This window comes from Leptonychotes weddellii, chromosome 3 (assembly GCF_054177405.1).
Source record: "Leptonychotes weddellii isolate Sample4059 chromosome 3, ASM5417740v2, whole genome shotgun sequence".
Classification (NCBI taxonomy): domain Eukaryota; kingdom Metazoa; phylum Chordata; class Mammalia; order Carnivora; family Phocidae; genus Leptonychotes; species Leptonychotes weddellii.
In genome coordinates this window covers 90,383,316-90,405,712 of record NC_138371.1, presented here as the reverse complement: position 1 = coordinate 90,405,712, position 22,397 = coordinate 90,383,316, and the positions used below count along the sequence as shown (strand labels likewise).

The window sequence follows — 22,397 nt, the reverse complement described above, 5'->3', positions numbered from 1 at the left end:
ATGACTTTGTAAATATACTAAAACCCACTGTATTGTACACAGTAATTTTTTTAAGTTTATTTAAGTAATCTCTACGCCAAGTTGGGGCTCAAACTCACGCCCCCAAGATCAAGAGTCATATACCCTACAGACTGAGCCAGCCAGGCGCCCAGGACTGCACACTTTAAAACATCATTTATATGGTTTTATGAATTATATAGATCATTAAAAAATAAATTTAAGCAGAAGGTCATAGAAAGAGTTGAGATATCCCGGTCTTTTCAGCGTTCAAAAAGTCAGTTTACTGATCACAAATAGAAAATGACAGGATTAAAATCTTTTCAATAGATTAAGATGAAGCTCAGATCAAGGATGTAGTCTTCTATTGCTACAGATGGTCTTAAGTTAGCTACTAATATTTTGAGTGATAGGGAAAGAAGTTCTCATAGCCTATTCCTCCAAAGATTTGTGTACATTGTTAAACTGTGCTTTAAAAAGAATGTAGGTTTAGGGGCGCCTGGGTGGCTCAGTTGGTTAAGCGACTGCCTTCGGCTCAGGTCATGATCCTGGAGTCCCGGGATCGAGTCCCACATCGGGCTCCCTGCTCAGCTTGGAGTCTGCTTCTCCCTCTGGCCCTCCTCCCTCTCATGCTCTCTCTCTCTCATTCTCTCTCTCACAAATAAATAAAATCAAAAAAAAAAAAATGTAGGTTTAGTTGCTGACTTCAGACCTGTTTGAAAGTAAATATAAGTAATATATTATTTTTAATACTAAAAATATGTAAGCCTGTATTAAACAGCACGTGACTATATAAGACTTAAGAAGGCATTTGGGCTCCCAACTGTCGTAGGCAAGAGGCTAGGGAAGCTGCGCTACTTACTCTCCAAGCGGACTTACCTATTATTTCCCTTTCCATATGGGACTGTTTATTTTGGTTATCCCATCCTTGTCCATTGTTGTGTGGAGAACAAAAAACTGATCATTTTAAATTTTAAGTCTTCAGACCTTACTGTGGGTATCATTTTACAATTTATAACAGATTTTGACTCACTCTGATTAGGGCCCTGCAGCTCCGGGATGGATGGACCTTCAGCAGCGCATGCGCTCTGGGGCTTAACAGGTTCAGAGAATTTCAAAATGGTGCCCGACAGTGTGGCGTTAGCAAGTTAGAGTGAGATCGCAAAACCGGCGTCCAGCAGTGTCTCTGTGGCTGGAGAGAGTTCTCAGCAAGTTCCCGCCTCTGCCACAGACACTTTAGGATTAGTAAGTGTGTCTCCTTCACATATCCTCTAGGTGCTTTTCAGAGGGGATTTTACGCTGCATCCTGGTGCCGGTGAGTAGTTGCATGGGCCCTTTAAGAGGAGGTTCTTATTTCCCTAAGTTCTATGATTTTCCTCTCTGTAATTCCCGTTTGTCTTCAGAGCCAGGAGTATGGGTGCTCCGCTCTGTGCAGGATGTAGGGATTGGGGTGCCTGCTGTGGAGCACAGAGCCCTTGCTTTTCAGGGAAAAGGGCTGTATTCTGGAGATCCCTTCTGATGGTAGATTGCTACGCCTGGAATGTTTTTCGCTTTTTGTTTGTTTTTTGTATTTTGCTTTTTGATGAGACCCTACGTCTTTTACCCCTTCGGATGCTGCCCTTTTATCGTTTGTTGTGAAGACTCAGTTCATCCAGTTTCCAAGTCTTTTTCTTTTCTTCTATTTTTCATGTTTTTTGGTTTTTTTTTTTAGGAAGTGCGTGGACTCGCACCGGCGTGATTGTGCGTATGCGCATGCCCGTGTGCATGCGGGAGGTGGGGGAGAGAATCTTAAGTAGCCTCCACGCTGAGCCGGGAAGCCCACTTGGGACTCCATCTCAGGACCCTCAGATCATAACCTGAGCCAAAACCTAGAGTCTGTGGCTTAACTGACTGAGCCATCCAGGCACCCCTCAAGTCTTTTTTTGAGGAAATTACTGCATATGTTGGTGTGAATTTGTTTTGTCTGTGGGAGGAGGTGAGTGCAGTCTCTGTCTACACTATCATCTTGAACCCTATCCTCCCAGAAATCCTGCTCTCTGTGCTGGAAAGCATTGGGATTATGTCCCTTGGGGTGGGGTCCATTGTGCTCTGTGTAATGGGGAAAATAAAATGAGTCCTTGAAATGTATCATGTTCAGAATTGTGGACTGAGCTAGCGATAGTTAGCACTCCCTGAATGCTACATTTATTTCCCTGAATGTTCCAATCTCTTTGCTATTAGGTTGGACACTGAGAGCTGTTCAGAAAAACGGACTGCAGGCAGGTGTGATGGGTATTACTTCAGAGAGATGGCCATTGAAAGCTTCTGTTGGGTGTCTCCTTCAACCTTGAGGTTACAGCCCAGAGACATGTGTTTCAGATAACAGGTGAGAGTAAAACCATATATATGACACCTGCCGTATATAAAACATCATGTGAGTGAGAAAGCTTTATTTCTTTAACATTTTTTTCTTTAATTGCACCAATGAGTGTGTGTCTTACTGTCACTAATCCATTGGCTTTCAGTAACTCAACTTTATTAACCTTACAGTTTACGTATATAAAAATTGGGATAGTGATTGTACTTAATTCCTGCAACCACTTTAAAGGTGAAATAAATCTGTTAATGAGCTTATCCTGGTGTTACTGAAACTCAAGTTCAGCTTCCTGTCTCTAGAAAATCCTTTACTCAAGAGATGAGTTTTGATTGGAAAGGAATATGAGCTTTACTCAGGAAGCCGGCAAGGAGATGGTGGACTCTTATCTAGAGGCCAACTCCAAGCTTTCTGTCCGGCCCAGGGATTTTTAAAGGGATTTAGGGCAGTTAATCAGTAAGGGGAGTGCAGTGGTCATAATATTTCTTGATTCCGAGTGTTTTTTTTTTTTTTTAAATCAGTGTCCCTCTTTCAGGGGTTATCTGGATTGAGAAACAGTTGTCAAGAAATGGCAGGACTTTACTACAAAATTCCCTAAATTGATAGTGGGACAGGTAGCTGCATACAGACTCACTGCTATCCAGTGTGACGATGGGCTGCGGAGTCCTTTTCCTTTGACTTGGGAAAAAACCAGTAAATTCATCATGGGATGATTATTCAAAGGGAGCAGGTCCAAGGGAATAGCATAGACCATAAGGGAACATTACAAATGATGCAGTGAAAATCAAAACGTGATTGAATATGCTGATACTTTTTAGTGAATGATGACTCTTTTAGCTATATCATTTGAGCTAAAATACCCATTTATACATTTGACACGTTAATTGTTTTATTTTGTTCTGTTTTTTAAAAAAGGATCCTAATGTTGTAGCAAACAGCACAGTACCTGGCGCATAGTAGGCACAAAGTATCCTTTAGTTATTACATGATTTGAAGTCAACCTTGATGTTGAAATTTACCATTTATCCTGGGCAAGAGAATTTACAACTTGTTCTCCCCAGAGGCTCAAAATCCAGTTACATCATACAGATCATTAAAAGTCACACATGGTGTCCTAAAGGGATAGAGAGTTGGAATCTAATGACAATTACTCCCATTAAAAGTGCTTATGAATGGGGAGGCTGTGTTACCTGTGTTTCCTTTGCTTTTCCCATTGGAATATGCCTTATGTAATCCATCAATCAGGAGAATTAATGGTGTGACTAGCAATTCAGGCCATACAGAGATAATCAAGGCATCATAAATCGTGTTAGAGCAAATAAAGCCTGCAAAATGGGACTGCTAGCACAGCAATCAAATTTCAAAACTGCCTGCCTACACTAAAAACTGTGTCAATAATGAAGAGCAAAGGTGAAAAGAGAAAATGTCATCTAGGAAAAAGTGTACCAACTCTTAGGAACAGAGGGTGGAACAGATTTTGGGGGTCTTCTGGGAGGAAAAGTGAGACACCTTCAAACAAAGGATCTGTGTAGGGCGCCTGGGTGGCTCAGTTGGTTAAGCGACTGCCTTCGGCTCAGGTCATGATCCTGGAGCCCCGGGATCGAGTCCCGCATCGGGCTCCCTGCTCGGCAGGGAGTCTGCTTCTCCCTCTGACCCTCCTCCCTCTCATGCTCTCTGTCTCTCATTCTCTCTCTCAAAATAAATAAATAAAAAAAATCTTTAAAAAAAAAAACAAAGGATCTGTGTAAACACCCTCCCCCCACCTCCCCAATCTTCACTGCTCAGTGCCTTGAGCTGTCTCTACTGAAAATGTCAGCATTTAGGCTCTTACTGCATTTGGTAGGATTTACTATCTCTTCAGAGCCATACACTGGGCACCTGTCTTACAGCCATTCTCTTTGTTCTTACATTCTTATTTGTTGCACCTTCACTAAGGAGATTGCAATTTCAGATAGGTAACTTCCTAGCCTGCCATACTTACAACCAAAGCCTGGATGAAAGAATTTGAAAGGAATTCTGCTTAAGACTTCTGGAGAAAGTTACCTTTCCTGATAAAAACATAGTCACTGCTTGCCTATCTATCCTGGGATATTGCTGTGAAAGGACATACTGTCTGGGGCAGTTGCGGTTATCCTGACCCTAATGAAGGGGCCAAATAAATTGATCTGTTAAACTGCCCCTAGAAGCACCCAACTTTAGCTCTCTTGGGATATGAGTAAATAAAGGTTCTTGTCCTTCAAGCCAGTGCTTCTTAAACTTTACCGTGCATACAAATCACTTGAGGATTTGTTACCATTAAGTTTCCGATTCAGGAGGGCCTGGGTGGTGCCTAAGAGTCTGTATTTCTAACAGACTCTCAGGTGATGCCCAAACTGCCTACATAATCGGGTAACACATATTTCAGCCACTTTTAAGTTTGCGTTGAGTTACTTGAAATCAGATACATACTAAGCGGCAACACTGAATAGTGAGGGACTTGGAAGTTTAATCCAACCTAAAGGTATGCATGATGAAGCTTAAGAATTTACCAGCTAAAAAATTCATAGATAGGATTATCACATATGAGGGCTTTGAGGTCATCATGGTCTGTGTTCAAATCCTGGTTCTGTCATTTACAAACTGTGTGACCCTGTAGAAAATCATTTAACCTCCGAATCTTGATTTCATCAAATAAGTGTCTGTCTCATATGGTTGGTTTGGGCATTCGGTGAGATTATATGACAAAAAGCCTAGATGTTGAACATATGTGAGTTCCTCTTCTATTGATGATTTTGCATTTCTGTATTATTAAGCTTCACTCATGCCAAAGATTACTTAGTTAAAATGGTACAATGTCTGATAGAAGACAGATTGTGATAATCAGCCTAGAGACTTTCCTTCTCAAGCTGCTGTATCAAAACCCTGTGATACTTGTATCAGACTATCTTAAACTTAATTGGAAATCTGAAAGAAAAATAATCAAAATTGTACTTCGATATGACTTTTTTTTAATCTGCCTTGTCTTTGATGAGAAAGGGGATTTTTTAATTTACAGACTCTTTTATAAAATTGCTGGAATTTTGCCAAATGAAGTGACTGTTAGCAGATTTGATCAGTGGTAAACAAAATATATTTCCTATAGTAATAGAAAAGTGGGAAGTAATGCAATTTTCCTAAGTCAGATTGCAAATAGGATTGTGGATGCCAGTTATGGCTCTAAATGTTGTAACATGCTTTCTGGATTTTAATGTTTGAAGACTAGGTGGAGTTTTCATGTTTACAAGCCTGGGTACTTTGATCAACATAATGTTTTTGAATGCCCCTTGGAATGATTTTGGAATGTTCTTGGCATAATGTCAGAGCAAGGGATTTTACTAATGATATCCTAGGCATATAGACATTGTCTTCTCGGCAAGGGTTTCCATGGATGGGAATAATTCTCGTGTATCTCTGATCAAAAACAAAGTATATTTTAAATATTACATAAGTCCTCTTGACATCAGGGAATCCATGTAGCTTCAAATACGGGTATAGATACACTAGCCTATCATTTCCCTTTCAGTGTTATTGCTATAAAATCATTCTCAAAAATATCTGGAACTGTATATTTAAATATTCAGAATCCTTTGTCAGATGAAACCTTTCCTACCTTTATAAAGCAGAATGGCTGAGAACAGGGGCTTCTCAGATGGCTAGAGCGAGGTTTAGGCTATTCATTCATTAGTTATATAAAATGTGGGTGCCTTGCATACTCCTCTCAGACTGCATTTTCTTTTTTTCTTTTTTTTTTTTTTAAAGGTTTTATTTATTTGACAGAGAGAGAGACAGTGAGAGAGGGAACACAGGCAGGGGGAGTGGGAGAGAGAGAAGCAGGCTTCCCGCCGAGCAGGGAGCCCGATGTGGGGCTCGATCCCAGGACCCTGGGATCATGACCTGAGCCGAAGGCAGACGATTAACGACTGAGCAACCCAGGCGCCCCATCAGACTGCATTTTCTTATCTGTAAAATGGGAATCAGGGCATGTTGAGAAGTTTAATTTGATAATAAAAGTAGAACACTTGGTACATGCTTGGTGCTTAGTAAGCATCCAGGAAATTTTAGGTAAAAGCAGCTTATTCTAAACTGAAAAGGAAGCACTTCTTTATTCTCATTTTGTTTGTTCATCCTTGTGGTAAACTCCTGTGGGCAAAAAGCTTTCCCCAGAAAATAGGGCCTGATGCATGTTTATTTTATTTTGAGAAATGATTCTAGGAGATACAAGTGAGGAACTGAGCCAAGTGGAATGGGGAAGGGGGAAACAGAACAGTGTTTCTGCCCACAGTCAGCTGTGGGCAACTGAGTCTCATGGGGCATTCTAAGGAAAGAAAATGGGGGGGAGGGGAACGCCTGGGTGGCTTAGTTGGTTAAGTGTCTACCTTCCACTCAGGTAATGATCCCAGGGTCCTGGGATCAAGTCCCACATCAGGCTCCTTGCTCAGCGGGAAGCCTGCTTCTCCCTCTCCCTCTGCCTGCCGCTCCCCCTGCTTGTGCTCTCTCTCTCTGTCATATAAATAAATAAAATCTTTAAAAAGAAAGAGAGAGAGGGAGAGAGAGAAAGAAAATGGGGAACATATACTCAACTGCTCCTGTCTTCCATTAACTGGGTTTCAGAGTGGATACGTATTAACATCCTCATGTAGATTCGTAATGCATAAGTGATGAGTGTTGGTTCCAGTAGAGAGCTAACGTTACTTCAGAGAATCCCCAGAACAGAAAGTGAGAGTGCAGCTGAGGGGTCAGGTTTTATTTATGCACTACTTATTGCTGTATGATGTGAAGATGGGGAGAGCATTTGAGGAGGGACACGAGGTATTTCATACATGATTCTTTATACAAACCATGTGCCCTCAGTGACTTTGAAACTTGAGAGCAATTCAGTTCCAGATTCTTCTGTTTCAAAGCCTACCACTTGACAAATAATTCCCTGTATGGTAGAGACCAATGTTCTGGTCACCTCATTCTAGTAGATCTACAACTGGAATGTGAATTATAAAAAGTAATTTCTATATTAAACATCCAGTCAGAAAAGACACACTGTCAGGGTGAACTGAGAACCATGTTTTTGTTTTTGAGACCCAGGTTTTGAAGAGCATCTTCCTTTAGTTTCCAGGAAATTCAAACAGATCCCATGGTCTCTTTAGTCTCTAGCTGTTGAATTAGAGATCTCAATGGAGGCAGTGGACATTAAAAAAAAAAAAAAAAAAAGAAAGGAAACAACACTTTTCTCTTTTAAAATAGTTTCAAAAAGTTATGTGTTTATGGATGATTTGATACTGCTTACCTGTTTTTGTTGAATTTTTTATTTTATCTTGAGTTTTTTAACTTTAAAGGGCAAATCACACTTGGAAAGCTTGCTGCTGGAGTTCTAGGAAACCCTCAATGCACAAATTCACATGAAATAATTGGATATAACCAAAGGCAAATATATAAAGGACAAAGTTCAGTTACGTGATTCCTTTAATAGTTGGTGTCTGTGTAGGTGAGCATTCCCTTTTCTAAAGTGGCCCAATGATTAAAACAAAGAATCATGGAGATGAAAAATTTCCACCTTCCTATTAAACAGTCTGTCTTCATTTGAGATCCATTTAGCCTTTAAGGTGAAAGTGGGTTCCAGACAAATGTCTTTCACATTAGAAACTGTATTAAATTAATTGAAAGATAGATAAACATTGATAATAGTAATAAAACAAGAGAAATGATGAACAGTAAAAGGTAAATGCTTTTAAAATGTTGCTCAAATAGACATTCAATAAAACCACATCTTTCAGACACCATAATTATTTGCATCATAAAAAACTCTAGTGGTTGAAATTTAAAATAGTGATTAAAAAGCTTCAGTTGGACTTCAAATCAGCCTAAAAAGAAATTTCCATCTTAATAAAATAGGCAAAACTTTCCTTTTAAACATTAAACTTATTTTTTAAAAAATGTGTTTACTATTCTTGAAAAAGACCTGAAATGGGTCTCTCAGAAAAGTGAGCCTTTCCCATTTTAAACTGAATCCAGCGGAGCAGTGAAGACACAATTCCAAAGCATCCAGAAGAAAAGTCGAATATCCAAAAAACAATTTATATGCTTCCAAATACCCAGATTTGGGGGTTGATCCTTCAAGAAAATGGGAGAGTTACTGAGCAGTTCTGTGACATTTTTGAGTTTCCTCCTGGTGTCTTGATGTCATGAGAATCCAGCCTGTCCTGAGGAATTTGAGAGAAACCACAAAAACAGTACACTGCCTAGGTTTATCTAAACTTCTAAGCTCGATTACAGACTTTCATTTTCCGACAGATCCCTTAAGTCACCAAAGTGATTTTAGTCACCAAATTTAATATTCTCATGACTTAAATTTGACTTCATACCGTCAAGTTTATTTTACACTCTCATTTACTTACTACTGCAAGTCAATACAGCACAAGAATTAATGCATTTGTGCCTTCAACTCAAATTAAATAGCAAACACTGCTGTTTGTGAACTTTTTTGGCCAATGAATAAAAAATATTTCATTTCTAATTCTCACCAGAAGGATTTAAATTAAACAGTAACAGATGAAGTGAGCAGGCACAGAATACTAAATAGGAACTGGCAAATGAAATAATCCAGTTCTTTGCTTTTACAATGAAAATGAGAATTGATTCTGCATTGAGAGAAGTAAAATGACCAAGTGTTTTAAAAAAAGCCTTCTCCACCAAAAGAGCAAAATAGCACTCAGTGGCATTGCATTGTTAACAAAATTTCTTTATCAGAAACTATAATTTAATATTTAAGTATCTAATTTACATGTGACAAGGTATCATATTCAAAAAAATTAAATTGCAACTAGAAAACTATTAACCACTAAAAACAATACCAAACACAACCCAAACATTTATAGGAAAGCAATAGCTAGAATCTGAATTGGAAAAAATGTTTCATCATTTTTGGCTCATTAAACAAAGCATCCATTATAGCCTGTAAAAGAGCATCTCTTCTAATTCATCAGAAGTTTATCCTTTGTAGCATGAATAACATGTAAAGATAGATTTATTAACTGTATATGCACACGTGTGTCTATATATTCTGAGACACACTCGTGTGTTGATTTAAAGATACTGTATCTACTGATAACTGGCTGAACTTTGGAAGGTGCTGAAATCCATATTTCTACATGACCTTTGACCCATTTAATAATGTCTTTTTATAAACAGAAATTACATAAAATACTGTTTTTTATTAACTGAGTATTTTCTTAAGCATAATAATAGACAAGGAATTGCACTTATTGTAAAGATACAGTAAGGTGTTAGGTTGCAGCTCAGCCATCAAAGATCAGGGATGTGGTACTGATAAGTATGCATCATATGCAAAGATGATGGTGGCCACTGAAATTAAAATGAGAGCAACTAGTTACAGAACAAATTGGGGGATAACAGAAGAAAACATGCACTACTCCTACTTTAATGCAAAACTAATTTCTCCCAGGAAACCAACCCTTTAACCTTCCTTACACAAAGAAACCAGTTCTGCACCCTTGGCAACACAGTAGACTAGGACATCTGTATTCAAATTCTAGTTCATTGTCTCTGAGTGTGCTGTTCCAGTGTCATCTCCTTAAGCTGCCCTTGAAATTCTGGAGCATGTACAATATTACAGTCTCTTGGTTAGGTTTCATTGAGCCTCAAGATCCCCTTCAGTTCTATATAAATAGGGTCCATTATTCATCTTCTTCTGGTTCCTGTGGTAACACAGGGATTTCTTCCTTTAAACAATCACTGAAGAATCTGAGGATTGTGTTGTAGAGATGATACTTGCTCTTCTCAGATACATTATGGCCTTCATCTGGGTAGACCTAACATTGAGGGGGAAAGAGATTGAAAGTTACCAAAACAGATACTGTCCCTCAAAATTCATTCCTTTAGTCCCAGTGGCAAGGGAACTTTGGAAAGTAATATCTGACCAAAATCTAACCTAATTTAACTCTGGGTTTTTTGTGCTAAACTTTTCTCTTTTTTAATTACAATCCTGTAATAATAATTGAGACAAACTACAGCTTTTTATGTATTTAAATTAGAACTAGGTTGGAAAAAGTAGAGCTTTCTATGTTCCTGTTGACCAGGATAGCATTAACATTCCCCTTAATTTGACTAAATTTAAGACCCATTTCTTCCTGACTCTAAGGCCTTGACCTTTCTTTTCTTAGAGCTATTTTAGAAACCTTGCGATTCCCCTTTGTATGTAAATCTTCTTCCAGTCTTGCCAGTTCTACAATTTAGGAAATGTCTTTGTCAAGGACCTAAAAACCATCTCTCTGAAATGTAAATATTGAAGGGGAGAGCAGCCCTCCCTGTGGGAGGGTAGAACGCTTGCTCCACATTGTAAAACTACCTCCTGTCATAAACAGGAAGTTTACTTTTCCATTTGGTAAGGTGAACTACCCAACGCAGATGGCCTATGATTCCCTCCGCCCCAGTTACTGTAAACTCCCCAGCCCTGTGTTTCAACAGAGTTTAGTTTCTCTCCCCTCTTGCAATAGACTTAAATAAAGCCTGCCTTGTCTGTTTAACCTTGTCTGGTATAAGTTTTAATTTGACAGTGTCCCCTCTAATATAAATGACATAAGTGTTTGTTTCTAAAATTACAAAGACAGATATTTGTCAATTCCTGGGTATAAAGTTTTTATTTCTTTAATTTTTTTAATTTTAATTTTTTTACTATTAAGATGACATCACTTTTATTTTTTCTTTTTTTAAATTCTTTTTCAAACTTTTTATTTTAATTCCAGTTAACATACGGTGTTACATTATTTTCAGATGTACAACACTGTAATTGATACAAAAATATGGAACATACTTCCATACAAAAAATATGGAACACTTCACAAATATGTGTGTCATCCTTGTGTGGGGGCTGTGCTAATCTTCTCTGTTTCGTTTCAGTTTTAGTATATGTGCTGCCAAAGTGAACACCTGCCTCAATGATCTAAATAAAGCCCCCTACTCCTTCACATTGTTTGTGGCATGATCTATTATCTGTTTATTTCTACATCTTCTTCATTCATCATTCTGACCCTGGTACCTGTGCTTATAGATATGTTGAACTACTTTTGGTTCTTTCAAATGCTGAGAAATTAAAATTGCTTTTTTTTTTTTCTCCCTTCTGTGACTCCTTCCTCAGACTGCAAGTCCTCAAAGGTGTAAAGTCTGTCTTACCCACCTACCATAATGACCATAAAGTAAATCTTTGGTACTATTCACTACATGTGGTTGAATGCACAGATGTAAATGTTTTCTTCTCTCCTTTTTTCTCAATATCGCTTCAAACCACTTTTTTCCCTACCTTTTATGATAAAGGTGATAGAAAGTGAGGGAAAAATGAAGGTACTAGAGGGAAAAGGAACATGACTCTTAAAAACAATTCATTATTAGTGATAGAAATAAAAGTCTGAGAAGAAAAAGACATTCTTGAAAGTTTTTGCAGTTCACATAAAGCATGAGCTTCTCAGCATAATTAGGAAAAAAACTCACAATCTTTGGTACCTAAAAATCACAGTTAAAAAATAATAGCAAGGGGGATGGAGTAGTACAGAAGCTGTGTTCTATATCTCACAACTGAAAAACCAAGGTGGGAAAACAGCCTTATGAAAAAGTAAAGTGACTTACCTGCATAGTATAATTCACTCCAGCTTTTATTAGGTGTTTGATTAATTCTGCTGAATGCTGGAAATGGACTTTTGCTGTAAGAAATTAAATTCTATTATTTGATGGAAATGCATTTATTAGAATTAGAACTTTTTATATCATTTTTTTTCAAGAAATTAAGTATTATACTTTACATACATTGCACATTTAAAAGACTGATACCTGGCATGGGGCACCTGGATGGCTCAGTCAGTAAAGCACCTGCCTTCAGCTCAGGTCATGATCCCAGGGTCCTGGGATCAAACCCCACATCAAGCTCCCTGCTCAGTCAGGAGTCTGCTTCTCCCTCTCCCTCTGCCCCTTCTCCCACTCATGCTCTCTCTCTCTCTCTCTCTCACTCTCACTCTCTCTCTCTAGTAAATAAAATCTTTAAAAAAATAAATAAAATAAAAGACTGATACCTGGCAGCACTTGAAAATCAGTAAGATACAATGCTTATAAAACTTTAAGGTTTATAAAAAAAAATACTGAAACAGAAACTACTTCTAAGGCTCTGCTGATTGTACAAGATAGTATTTAAGTTTATTTTATCATCTGTTATTTCTGGTTGTTCACATATGTTACACAATTATAACAATTTTAATGCAGTGAATGCCTATCTGCATAGTAATATAGCAAACCATCTTTCTGTTCCTTTCTGAGCATTACTGGGGCTCAGTCTCCATTAGATACTGACATTCTGTTTTATTTTAAATGAGAAAAAAAACTACACCATGTTGAGAAATTAGTCTACATCTTGTTATTGAAGGGCTCAGTATTTAATGTGGATCATACTGGTTTCTTCTGTTTCCTTCTAGCTTCCCTCTCTGCCTGAACCTGAGGTCCAAACCTCTGAAGTATGCAGCACAGTAGACCAGGGTTGAATAGAACTGCCCTAAGTAGCTACGAAGTCTTGGATGAATCACTCAAATCTCTTTGTACAGCACTTTGCTCATATGTTGCCTGGCTATTTATTCCTATACTTTGTGCATCTTCAAATTTCTGTAAATAACTTTGTTTTTTTTAAGATTTTATTTATTAGAGAGAGAAAAGAACAAGCACGAGCAAGGGGAGGGGCAGAAGGAGAAGCAGATGCCCACACTGGGCTCGATCCCAGAACCCCAGGATCATGCCCTGAGCTGAAGTCAGGCGCTTAACTGGCTGAGCCACCCAGGCCCCTGTAAATAACTTTTAAGCCAACCTTTTTTTAAGTGTCTTTGTCAGACTAGCTGTGACACTAGTTAATCCTACCACATAGCAGACAATAAAAGATTCCAAAGATCATTTAAATCTTTTTTAAAATCTACCCAAGATCCTTTCAACATCTTCCTATTGTACTCCATGGGAATATTACCATGTTACTTCTAAATAAATTTGCAAATTGCTGAGTAAATGTAAGTTATAAGAAATGCTGATAAGTTGGGGCAATGACTAAGGTAAAATGACCCCTTATATTGCTCATTTGTTATTAAAAAAAAAAAAAAATTGAAAGGGACTCCAGAATTTCTCTTCATGGATGGAACTGGAAAGATAAATGTACAAAAGTATAGTTGGGTTTTTTTTTTTTTTATGATTTTTTATGACAGAGAACACGAGAGAAGGAACACAAGCACGGGGAGTGGGAGAGGGAGAAGCAGGCTCTCGGCCGAGCGGGGAGCCCAATGCGGGGCTCCATCCCAGGACCCTGGGATCATGACCTGAGCCAAAGGCAGACGCGCTTAATGACTGAGCTACCCAGGCGCCCCTAGTTGGATTTTTTTTTCTGTTTAGTTTCTGGTATGAAGCCCGTTGATATTTGTCGTTTGTCTACTTCCTAAAACAGGAACATTAAAGGTATAATTGTCTTAGTGAACTAATTTGCTGGTTGTTTTTGATGATGATATTAATAATGGTAGTATTATAAGGTCATTGAGCACCTATAATCTGCCAGATCCATATGAGGTGTGTGTACGTGTGTGCATGTTTGAGCTTTTCCTTTGAAGTGACCAGTGCTGAACCTCTGATTGCATATTATCAGTGGGTGAAGAACCAGATCCGTGCCTAAGTGAGGTAGGAAGAACATGATTTACCTTAATAGCTGCAACATATTGACAGAGAAATTTGAATAGCACTAATATATTCTAGGGTAATGGCCAGACGTGAAATACTTTAACCTCAAATATAATTTATTCTCACAGTTGAAGCTTCAGAGCACAATGAAAAAGAGCCTTCATGCCAGATTCCAACCCCCTTTCTTTGAATTAGTGGTTGTATGATTTTTGGCAAGTTATATAAATTCCATAATATTTATTTTCCCAATCAGTTAAACAAGATAATAGCCCTGCTGCCCAATATTTTTGTGAAAATAGGTAGTATAACATTAAAAGCTTTTGGCACATTTTCTGAAATATACTCATTACTTAGTTTCTATTTTTTGTTACTACTAAGATCTTAATACCTAGAACAAGATTCTAATGTCCATCAAAATGTTTATTCTCTTTTACATAATGTTTCATCCAACACAGGTATGGCATCATCTAAGTTCTATTTTTTAAAATTTTGTAATAGTTGCAGATTTTCAAAAAAGTTGCAAAGACAGTAGAGAGAGTTCATGTAGATGGCTTACCCAGTTCCCCCTATTGTTCACAACTCACATTATTATGGTCCATTTATTACAAGGAAGAAACATTTAGATATCATGACACCTTAATCTCTTACGATCTACGAGAAATTTTCAGACTTGTTTTTGATGACCTTGACAATTCTGAGCAGTATGGGTTAGAATGTTCCTCATCTGGGTTTGTCTGATGTTTTTTTCATGGGTAGACTGAGGTTAAGGGTTTTTGGGACAAGACCATATAGAGAGAATGCCATTCTCATAAAGTGATATCAAGGGTGCATACCATCAACATGACTTGTTACTGTTGATGTTAACCTTGATCACCTGGCTGAGATGGTATTAAGTTTCTCCATTGTAAAGTTATTCTTTCTTCCCTTTTCCATACATTACTTTTTTTAAAGATTTTATTTATTTGACAGAGAGAGACACAGTGAGAGAGGGAACACAAGCAGGAGGAGTGGGAGAGGGAGAAGCAGGCTTCCCTCTGAGCAGGGAGCCAGATGCGGGGCTCGATCCCAGAACCCTGGGATCATGACCTGGGCCGAAGGCAGACGCTTAAGGACTGAGCCACCCAGGTGCCCCTTCCATACAGTACTCTTTAGAAGCAAATCACTAAGTGCAACCCATTCTGAAAGGGGAAGAAGAAAGTTAAGCTTTGCCTCCTTGAGGATGTGTATCTACATAAATTTGGAAATTCTACCTTAGGGGGATTTTTGTCTCTTCTCTCCCATTTACCTGTTTATTCACACACATACACTCTGTATATACATACACTGTATATTAACATATATACATATCTACACCCTATATGTGTGTGTGTGTACATAAGTACTGATCTAAACTCTAATAATGACCTGGCATGCTGTAAAGTTAAGTTAAAGAGCTGATACCATCTTTGCTATTAAGACCTTTTTAGTGATATTCTCTGTGAAATGGGGTAAAACTACTGAGGCAGGACAGGATGGACCAACAAAAACAAGTTCAGATATTAGGAAATACTGATTCAAGGCTTTGACTCCCTTGAAATTGATTTTTCTCATCTGTGAATGGGGCTATAAATACTCGGTCCTCTGTTGTAAAGTATCACATAAATATATATGTATATATATTCTTTGACCCCTAAACACTTCAAAGTGAATATAAAATTATATTTATTACTAGTAATATCAATCACATCCATCGCCAATGTTTAAAGTGATGAAAAAAAGGGAAGTGACATAAACAAGCATTTTAAAAGGTTTTTGTTTTAACTGTGAGTGATCCTATCAGAATTTTCTCTGTGCTGGCATCTTTTTGCTGTCCTGCTGTTTTCAAAGTTACTTTCGATTTGAAGTGTGCTGAATAACACCCCATAGTGGTAGTCACTAGCCATATGTGGGTATTAAAATTTTAATTAATTAGAAATAAACAATTTAAAATTCAGTTCCTGATCATATTAAACACATTTCAAGTACTCAAGAGCCGTATGTGGCTGGTGGCTACAAGTGTTCTACAGCGTAAATATGGAACATTTCCACCATCCCAGAAAGTTTTGTTGGATGGCATTGCCATCGAGGCTCACAGCTTCTTTCCTCTTGGTCCCGACATCCTTCTTCTAACTTCCTATTATATATTGGATTCTTTGTGCCACTATCCTCTGCTATCTTCTTCAAAAAGTTTACAGGGCCCCTTGGAAGCAAGTTCTTAGATGTACCCCTTTGTTCAAGGTCAGACCCCATCAAACAGCAGCAGCAAATACAATACTTACTGTCAGCAGTCCCATGAATTATTAATATATTTTCTTCTTTTAAGCCATGAATATTATGTAGCACACTGGATGCCTATAAAGGAAAGCACAAATATCTATGTATATATAGATCTACCTGTATTTGCAATTTGACTGATTTTTTAGAACAAATATACTCTTCTTTCTTCATTATTTTAAATTTGTTACCTGGTAAGTGCTTTCTTCCCGAGATGGCATACCAAGGTATCTTTCAGAGAAGGCTGAGGCTGGGACCCAAGAAAACAGAAATTTAAGAATAAACTAGAAACCATTTGACGAGTGTATTTCATTATTTAATTTCTACATTTCACATTTAATCGTCATGCTCCAGTAAAACTGATTGAATCAGGAAGGTGATAAACAGTTGAAAACCTCTCTGATAACATATAAATGAGCTCAGTTGAGCTCTTCTGCATTGGGATTTTCTTTTTTACAAATCAATACGTTATATTAAGTCAATCTGTAGGAAGTACTCACCGTACAACTTCAAGTCTGTGATGGGTGAAATCACTGATCCACATTTAAAAAGCTTTTCATCTGATTTTAATATCATTGATGCAATATAGCCACCATACCCCTGGCAAAATAAAAAGTATATATATATGTATATATATATATAGAGAGAGAGAGAGTGAGTGTTTGTATCAGTTATCCTTGGAGATATTTTTAGCTTTTGATCACTGGTAATATACATAATAGAATGTCTTACAATGTCCCAGACCTGAGAAAAGAATACACTAAGATCACTTTGTACAGATGAAAATTTTGAAAAGAATTTAAGTTTTTATATAACACGCTATTTTAATAACTTTAGGTAAAATAGAAAATCAGTTATATATCAACATTGTCCAATGTTTGCTCTTTGATTTCATGTGGTATATCTGGGAATAACTCCAAATAATTAAAAGGTAAGGAAATATAGCACTTATTAAATCATATATCATTTTCAGCAAATCACATATATACATTTAGTGAAATATTTAATAATGATAGTTATGTAGAATTAGGAAAGGAGAATTAAATATTTAAAATCTATTATCGCAAATACAGATTCTGCTTCCAGTTCCACACACCTAAATATTTGAAGGAAGTGAGGTTGATAATGTTGCTAGTTACATGAGTTGGATTATTGTTTAAATTTAATTTTAAATATCTGAATTTATCTTGCAGTGCTGTTGAACTAATTTAATTATAAATTCTTAAAAAAAGATGTCTAGTTTTCTTTTTTTTATTATATATATATTTTTAATATTTTATTTATTTATTTGACAGAGAGAGCAGGAACACAAGCAGGGGAGTGGGAGAGGGAGAAGCAGGCTTCCTGCCGAGCAGGGAGCCCGATGTGGGACTTGATCCCAGGACCCTGGGATCATGACCTGAGCCGAAGGCAGACGCTTAACGACTGAGCCACCCAGGCGCCCTCCAGTTTTCTTTTGTAGCCTATGATTTGACTGGGAGAATTCCAGAGGAGATTTTAACAATTTAGTAGATTGGGGCTAAGGGAATGACCTACTGAGTTACATATTCATTTTAGAAATTAATTTTTAGCCAGGCTCTGGGCAATGTTCATCTTGCTGGACATCAGAGTACCCTGGGAGATATTAAAAAAAAAAAAAAAAATTAAGACCCAGGACTTAGCCTCAGCAATTCTGATGCAATTGGTTCATGATGAGGTCTACTTTTGAAAGATTACCAGATGACATTAGTGTGGTCCAATGTGATAGGAATCTGTTATTCTCACTAAATTCTTGAGATGAGAAATACAGAATTTCATTTATTCTTATTTGGAACATTATTTTTAAAAGTGGGATGATTGACATCAAAGTCCCAATTGCAAAGATTACTTAAGTGTCTGAAAGAACCTATGTGAAGAGTAGCAGAATATGCCACTTTGGCCTATTGATTATTTTGAGCTGCAGACACTTGGAAAAGAGCAAATGCAGGGAAAGGCTTTCTCTGAACTCCACTTATCTGCCTAAAGATGGATCCTCCCAAAGGAACTCAGTTGTCATAGATCCCCTCCCTGGGAATTTCATCAACCTAGAAGATTGATTCTTTTCTTTTTTTTTTTTTAATACTCTTTTTTTTTTAAAGATTTTATTTATATATTTGAGAGAGAGAATGAGTGAGAGAGAGAGAGAGCATGAGAAGGGGGAGGGTCAGAGGGAGAAGCAGACTCCCTGCTGAGCAGGGAGTCCGATGCGGGACTCCATCCAGGGACTCCAGGATCATGACCTGAACCGAAGGCAGTCGCTTAACCAACTGAGCCACCAGGCGCCCTAGAAGATTGATTCTTGTCACTAGAAGTCCACAGCACACCTAGAGAGACTGTCATCAACTATCACCCTTCCCATCTATTCTTCTAAGGGCCCATTCCTCTTACCTAACAATCATTCACTCTCCTAAAAGGCCTATATCCTGCTCTCCTTTTCCTATTAAGGTGCTATTTAAGCCTGAATTTTAAGCCCACCTCAGAGAATTACTCACTTTTCCCTGGGTATGTCTCATGTATGTATGTCAATAAACTTCTGTTTGTTTTTCTTTTGTCAATCTGTCTTTTATTACAGGGGTCTCAGATAAGAGCTCAGAAGGATAGAAGGAAAATTATTTTTCTTCCTTTGCATATGTTAATTTAGTACTAAAACATTTAGCTAGTACCGAGAAGCTTGAGCAAATCTTCTTCACCAATTGGTAAATGAGGGAAATAAAATTATCCTTTACAGAGATAAACCACCACAGAGTGTCTTTATTCATTCTTTTTGAAAGATACAAAAATATCCTTAGGTCAGCAAAGTTCCGAAGCATTAGCCTTAAAAGTGTGAAGGCATCTAAAGAAAGAAGTGGGGAGGGGGGGAAGAAAAATAATTTCCCTCTCTCTTTCTGAGTTCTCGGCTGAGATGCCTTGTAATAAAAGATTACAAGAAAAATAATCAGCTCAAAAAAATCCTTATGCCAAAGAGGCATAGTCTGCTCCCCTTCAGAAGTATGCAGGGTGGGATGAGTTCTGCAAAGTAAGTAAATAGCTATTATAGAACAAAAGTGTAGAGATCCCCAAAAGTTCTGTCCTTAAAGGGAGCTTTTCCAGTGTATTGTTCCACGTTCATGGACACGGAGTTAAGACCAAGGTGTTGTAGCCAGAAGGTTTCAGGTATTTCCCATGGGGCAACACTGTTCCCACAGTGAAAAATGCACATCTCAGTTGGTAACTTTTCTGGTTCTAATTAGAGCAGACTTTTCAACTGATGATGATTTTGGTTGTTCATATAACCTGACGACTTTGAGAGAACAGCTGAATATTCCAATCCATAGAACAACTGTACATCACAATTTAATAATAGAAAATAATAAATTGCTATTATGTTTTTTATCTCTGTTTCACATAAATCTCAGTCTGATTATCTCCAGGAACTAAGTAGAATGGTGTCTTCCAAAGGAAGGGCAGATTCTAGAACAGTGCTTCAAAGTTCATTCCAATCACTGGGAGATCTTCTTAAAATGCGGGTTATGCTAATTCAGTAGATCTGGGGTGGGGCCCAAGATTTTGCATTTTTAACAAACTCCCAGGGAATGCCTAGAGGGAAATTATTTTTCCACATTTTAAATAATAAGTTCTTATGCTATAATAATATTAACAAATATACCTACCCAAACATCTCCCTAGCTTCAGTCAGCATTCCCTAGACCAGTGGAGATTTAAACATATATCTCAATGCTCTCTGAAACAACTTAGTCTGTGGAGAATGGGCTGTGGAGCTTTCCATGTGATTTTAAAGTGAAACTAGGGTTGTAAATCTTTGCTGCTGCATAAAGAGTTGCATTTTACTATTTTTTATATGAAAATTTGAGATTAATGAAGATAAATACTCTTTAAGATTTAATGATAGTGAAAGCTGTTGAATAAAATTCTCTCCATAGCATTCAAAAACCTAATCCAAAATGCTGCCTTAATTTGATTTATTTCAGCAAAATAACTTCTATTTTTAAATGAAAATCAACACTGGGAGGCATTAGAATAAATTAAATTTTAATTGCCCACCTTCCTCTGTACTATTTTATATTTACTCACTGAATGCAAGAGTAGATCATTAAGGAGTTCTCAGAAAATATATCCCGGACAAGGGTAGGAATCGGATGTAAGTTCTAGGTAGACAGAAGATGGTGATTTTAATTTTTAAAACAACTCCTGTCCAAGAGGAAGATGCCAGAAACTGTGGGTCATCATATTGACTTAGTCAATTGGAGGGTGTTTTTTATTTGATACAGATCAAAAATAGTTAATGGTATAGGCTTTTCTGTTCAATTGTGCTGTCATTTTATTGGTTTCTCAGTAATCACATTTTTCCATTCACTGTTACATCCTTTCCATTTGCATAGCATTTTAGCATTACTTATACAATTTTAACAGATTTATCTTTTAAAAATTTTTATTCAGTGGACTTAAATATTTCCTGAGAATATTTTATCTTAAAAAAGTTATATTCTACCCATGATAGAAGAAACTGAATCCAATAGATAGATGGACATAGAGGAGCCAGGGGGTGGGGTCTGCAATAACCATTTTACTGAAAACATATCTTCATGCATCATGTGTTTTCAGATATTCGTTAAGTGACTTTTTTGAGTACTCGAAAGTTGATGAATACAGTCAAAAAGAAATACAGAACTGAGAAAAAGGTATTTCCTAGCCTTAGACTTAAGATTCTTTGTGAACCACATCACTTATGGCACATGATATTTTGAAATAAAAACACACTACTTATGAGTAACACAATTTATTGCATTGTATTATTTTACATTAAATCTTTTTAATTTGTTTAATGTTATCACAAACATTTTATCACAATTCTTACAATCCCATCTTGTATCCTTCATATTATATATATTAAAAGCTTCAAACCTTAAAAGTGACTGCCACTAACAAGCCCTATCTCAATTGAGAGTATATAAAACTATAAGTAATAATTACCTCCCTAAGTTTTTTTTTTTGTTTTTTTTTTTTAATATTTATTAGAGAGAAAACACAAGCAGGGTGGAGGGGGAGAGGGAGAAGCAGACTCCCTGCTTAGTAGGGAGCCTGATACAGGGCTGGATCCCAGGACCTTGGGATCATGACCTGAGCCAAAGGCAGACGCTTTTGGTACTGACTGAGCCACCCAGGTACCCCCTAAGTCAGGTTTTAACAAGCTTCCATATTAATGCACATGTTTGTACTTTTTTTTTTTTTTAACCTTCCTCAGATATCCATGTTTCTTGCCTTCTCAAATTCCCTTTTCCTAGGTTAAATGTGATTTCTTAGTCAAATCTTTCCTGTCTTACAAATGGAAATTACTGTATCTTCCTTAATCTTGGGCCCCGATTTTCCTCTCTGCTTAATTTTCCTTAATTGTTCTATCACTGACATTTTATATACTTTACTGATTTTTTAAATGTTTCTTTCCTCACTAAACTAAAAATTCCCAAAATGTGTGTGTGTGTATGTGTGTGTGTCTGTACGTACGTATGTGTATGATTGCCATATGTCCAGCACTTTGAAAAGTAGTAGGCACATAGTAGACATTTGATAAATGTTTGTGAAATTAATTAATTTTATTCCCCATTGATGTAGCCTGGTAATCATGGCAATATCAGTTCTACATACGATGTTTATAGGTTTTGAATTTTGCCACCTACTCAATTCATGTAATTAGGTTGGTTTTTTTTTTTAATGAAAGTCAGAAAATTTTCTAGTTTTCTTAGCTTTAACACTTATAATGAGAGAATGAACATAAGAATTATTATATATTTGAGGTTAGGTTAGGTTCTGGGGATAACGATATGAAGTTTTTTTAAAAAAAAGTACTACCTATCAGTACTAGTGGGAAGTACCTAAGGGAGTAATACAAAGGGATTTCATAACTCAAAGGAAGGCTGCTGAAAATTAATAACCTAGACATTCAAGTCAATAATTTAAGAACAAAATAGATTTAAAAAGTAGAAGAACTAAAATAAGGATAGTAAGGGTAGAAATTAGTGAA

At 37.1% G+C, this 22,397-nt stretch overlaps 1 protein-coding gene, 1 long non-coding RNA gene and 1 other non-coding gene across 3 annotated transcripts in view; 1 reads left to right on the top strand and 2 right to left on the bottom strand.

The window, feature by feature from the left end:
* The first annotated feature begins 764 nt into the window (after positions 1–764).
* Positions 765–13,508, top strand: LOC145720575 (uncharacterized). The gene is made up of 3 exons (XR_014143642.1): positions 765–1,972; positions 2,218–2,362; positions 12,838–13,508. It is a non-coding gene; the product is annotated as an uncharacterized LOC145720575 (long non-coding RNA).
* The window catches only part of DPP10 (dipeptidyl peptidase like 10), a 117,809-nt gene continuing 103,043 nt past the window's right edge, over positions 7,632–22,397 (bottom strand). Inside the window, exons 15-19 of the mRNA XM_031029028.2 lie at positions 16,861–16,960; positions 16,552–16,610; positions 16,366–16,438; positions 12,002–12,075; positions 7,632–10,191 (exon numbers count right to left, since the gene is read on the bottom strand). Of these exons, the coding sequence (XP_030884888.1) occupies positions 10,057–10,191; positions 12,002–12,075; positions 16,366–16,438; positions 16,552–16,610; positions 16,861–16,960 (441 nt within the window). The 3' untranslated portion in view covers positions 7,632–10,056. The remainder of the gene's footprint in view (positions 10,192–12,001; positions 12,076–16,365; positions 16,439–16,551; positions 16,611–16,860; positions 16,961–22,397) is intronic.
* LOC115941220 (U6 spliceosomal RNA) lies at positions 11,202–11,308 on the bottom strand. Its single transcript, XR_004075977.1, has one exon. It is a non-coding gene; the product is annotated as a U6 spliceosomal RNA (small nuclear RNA).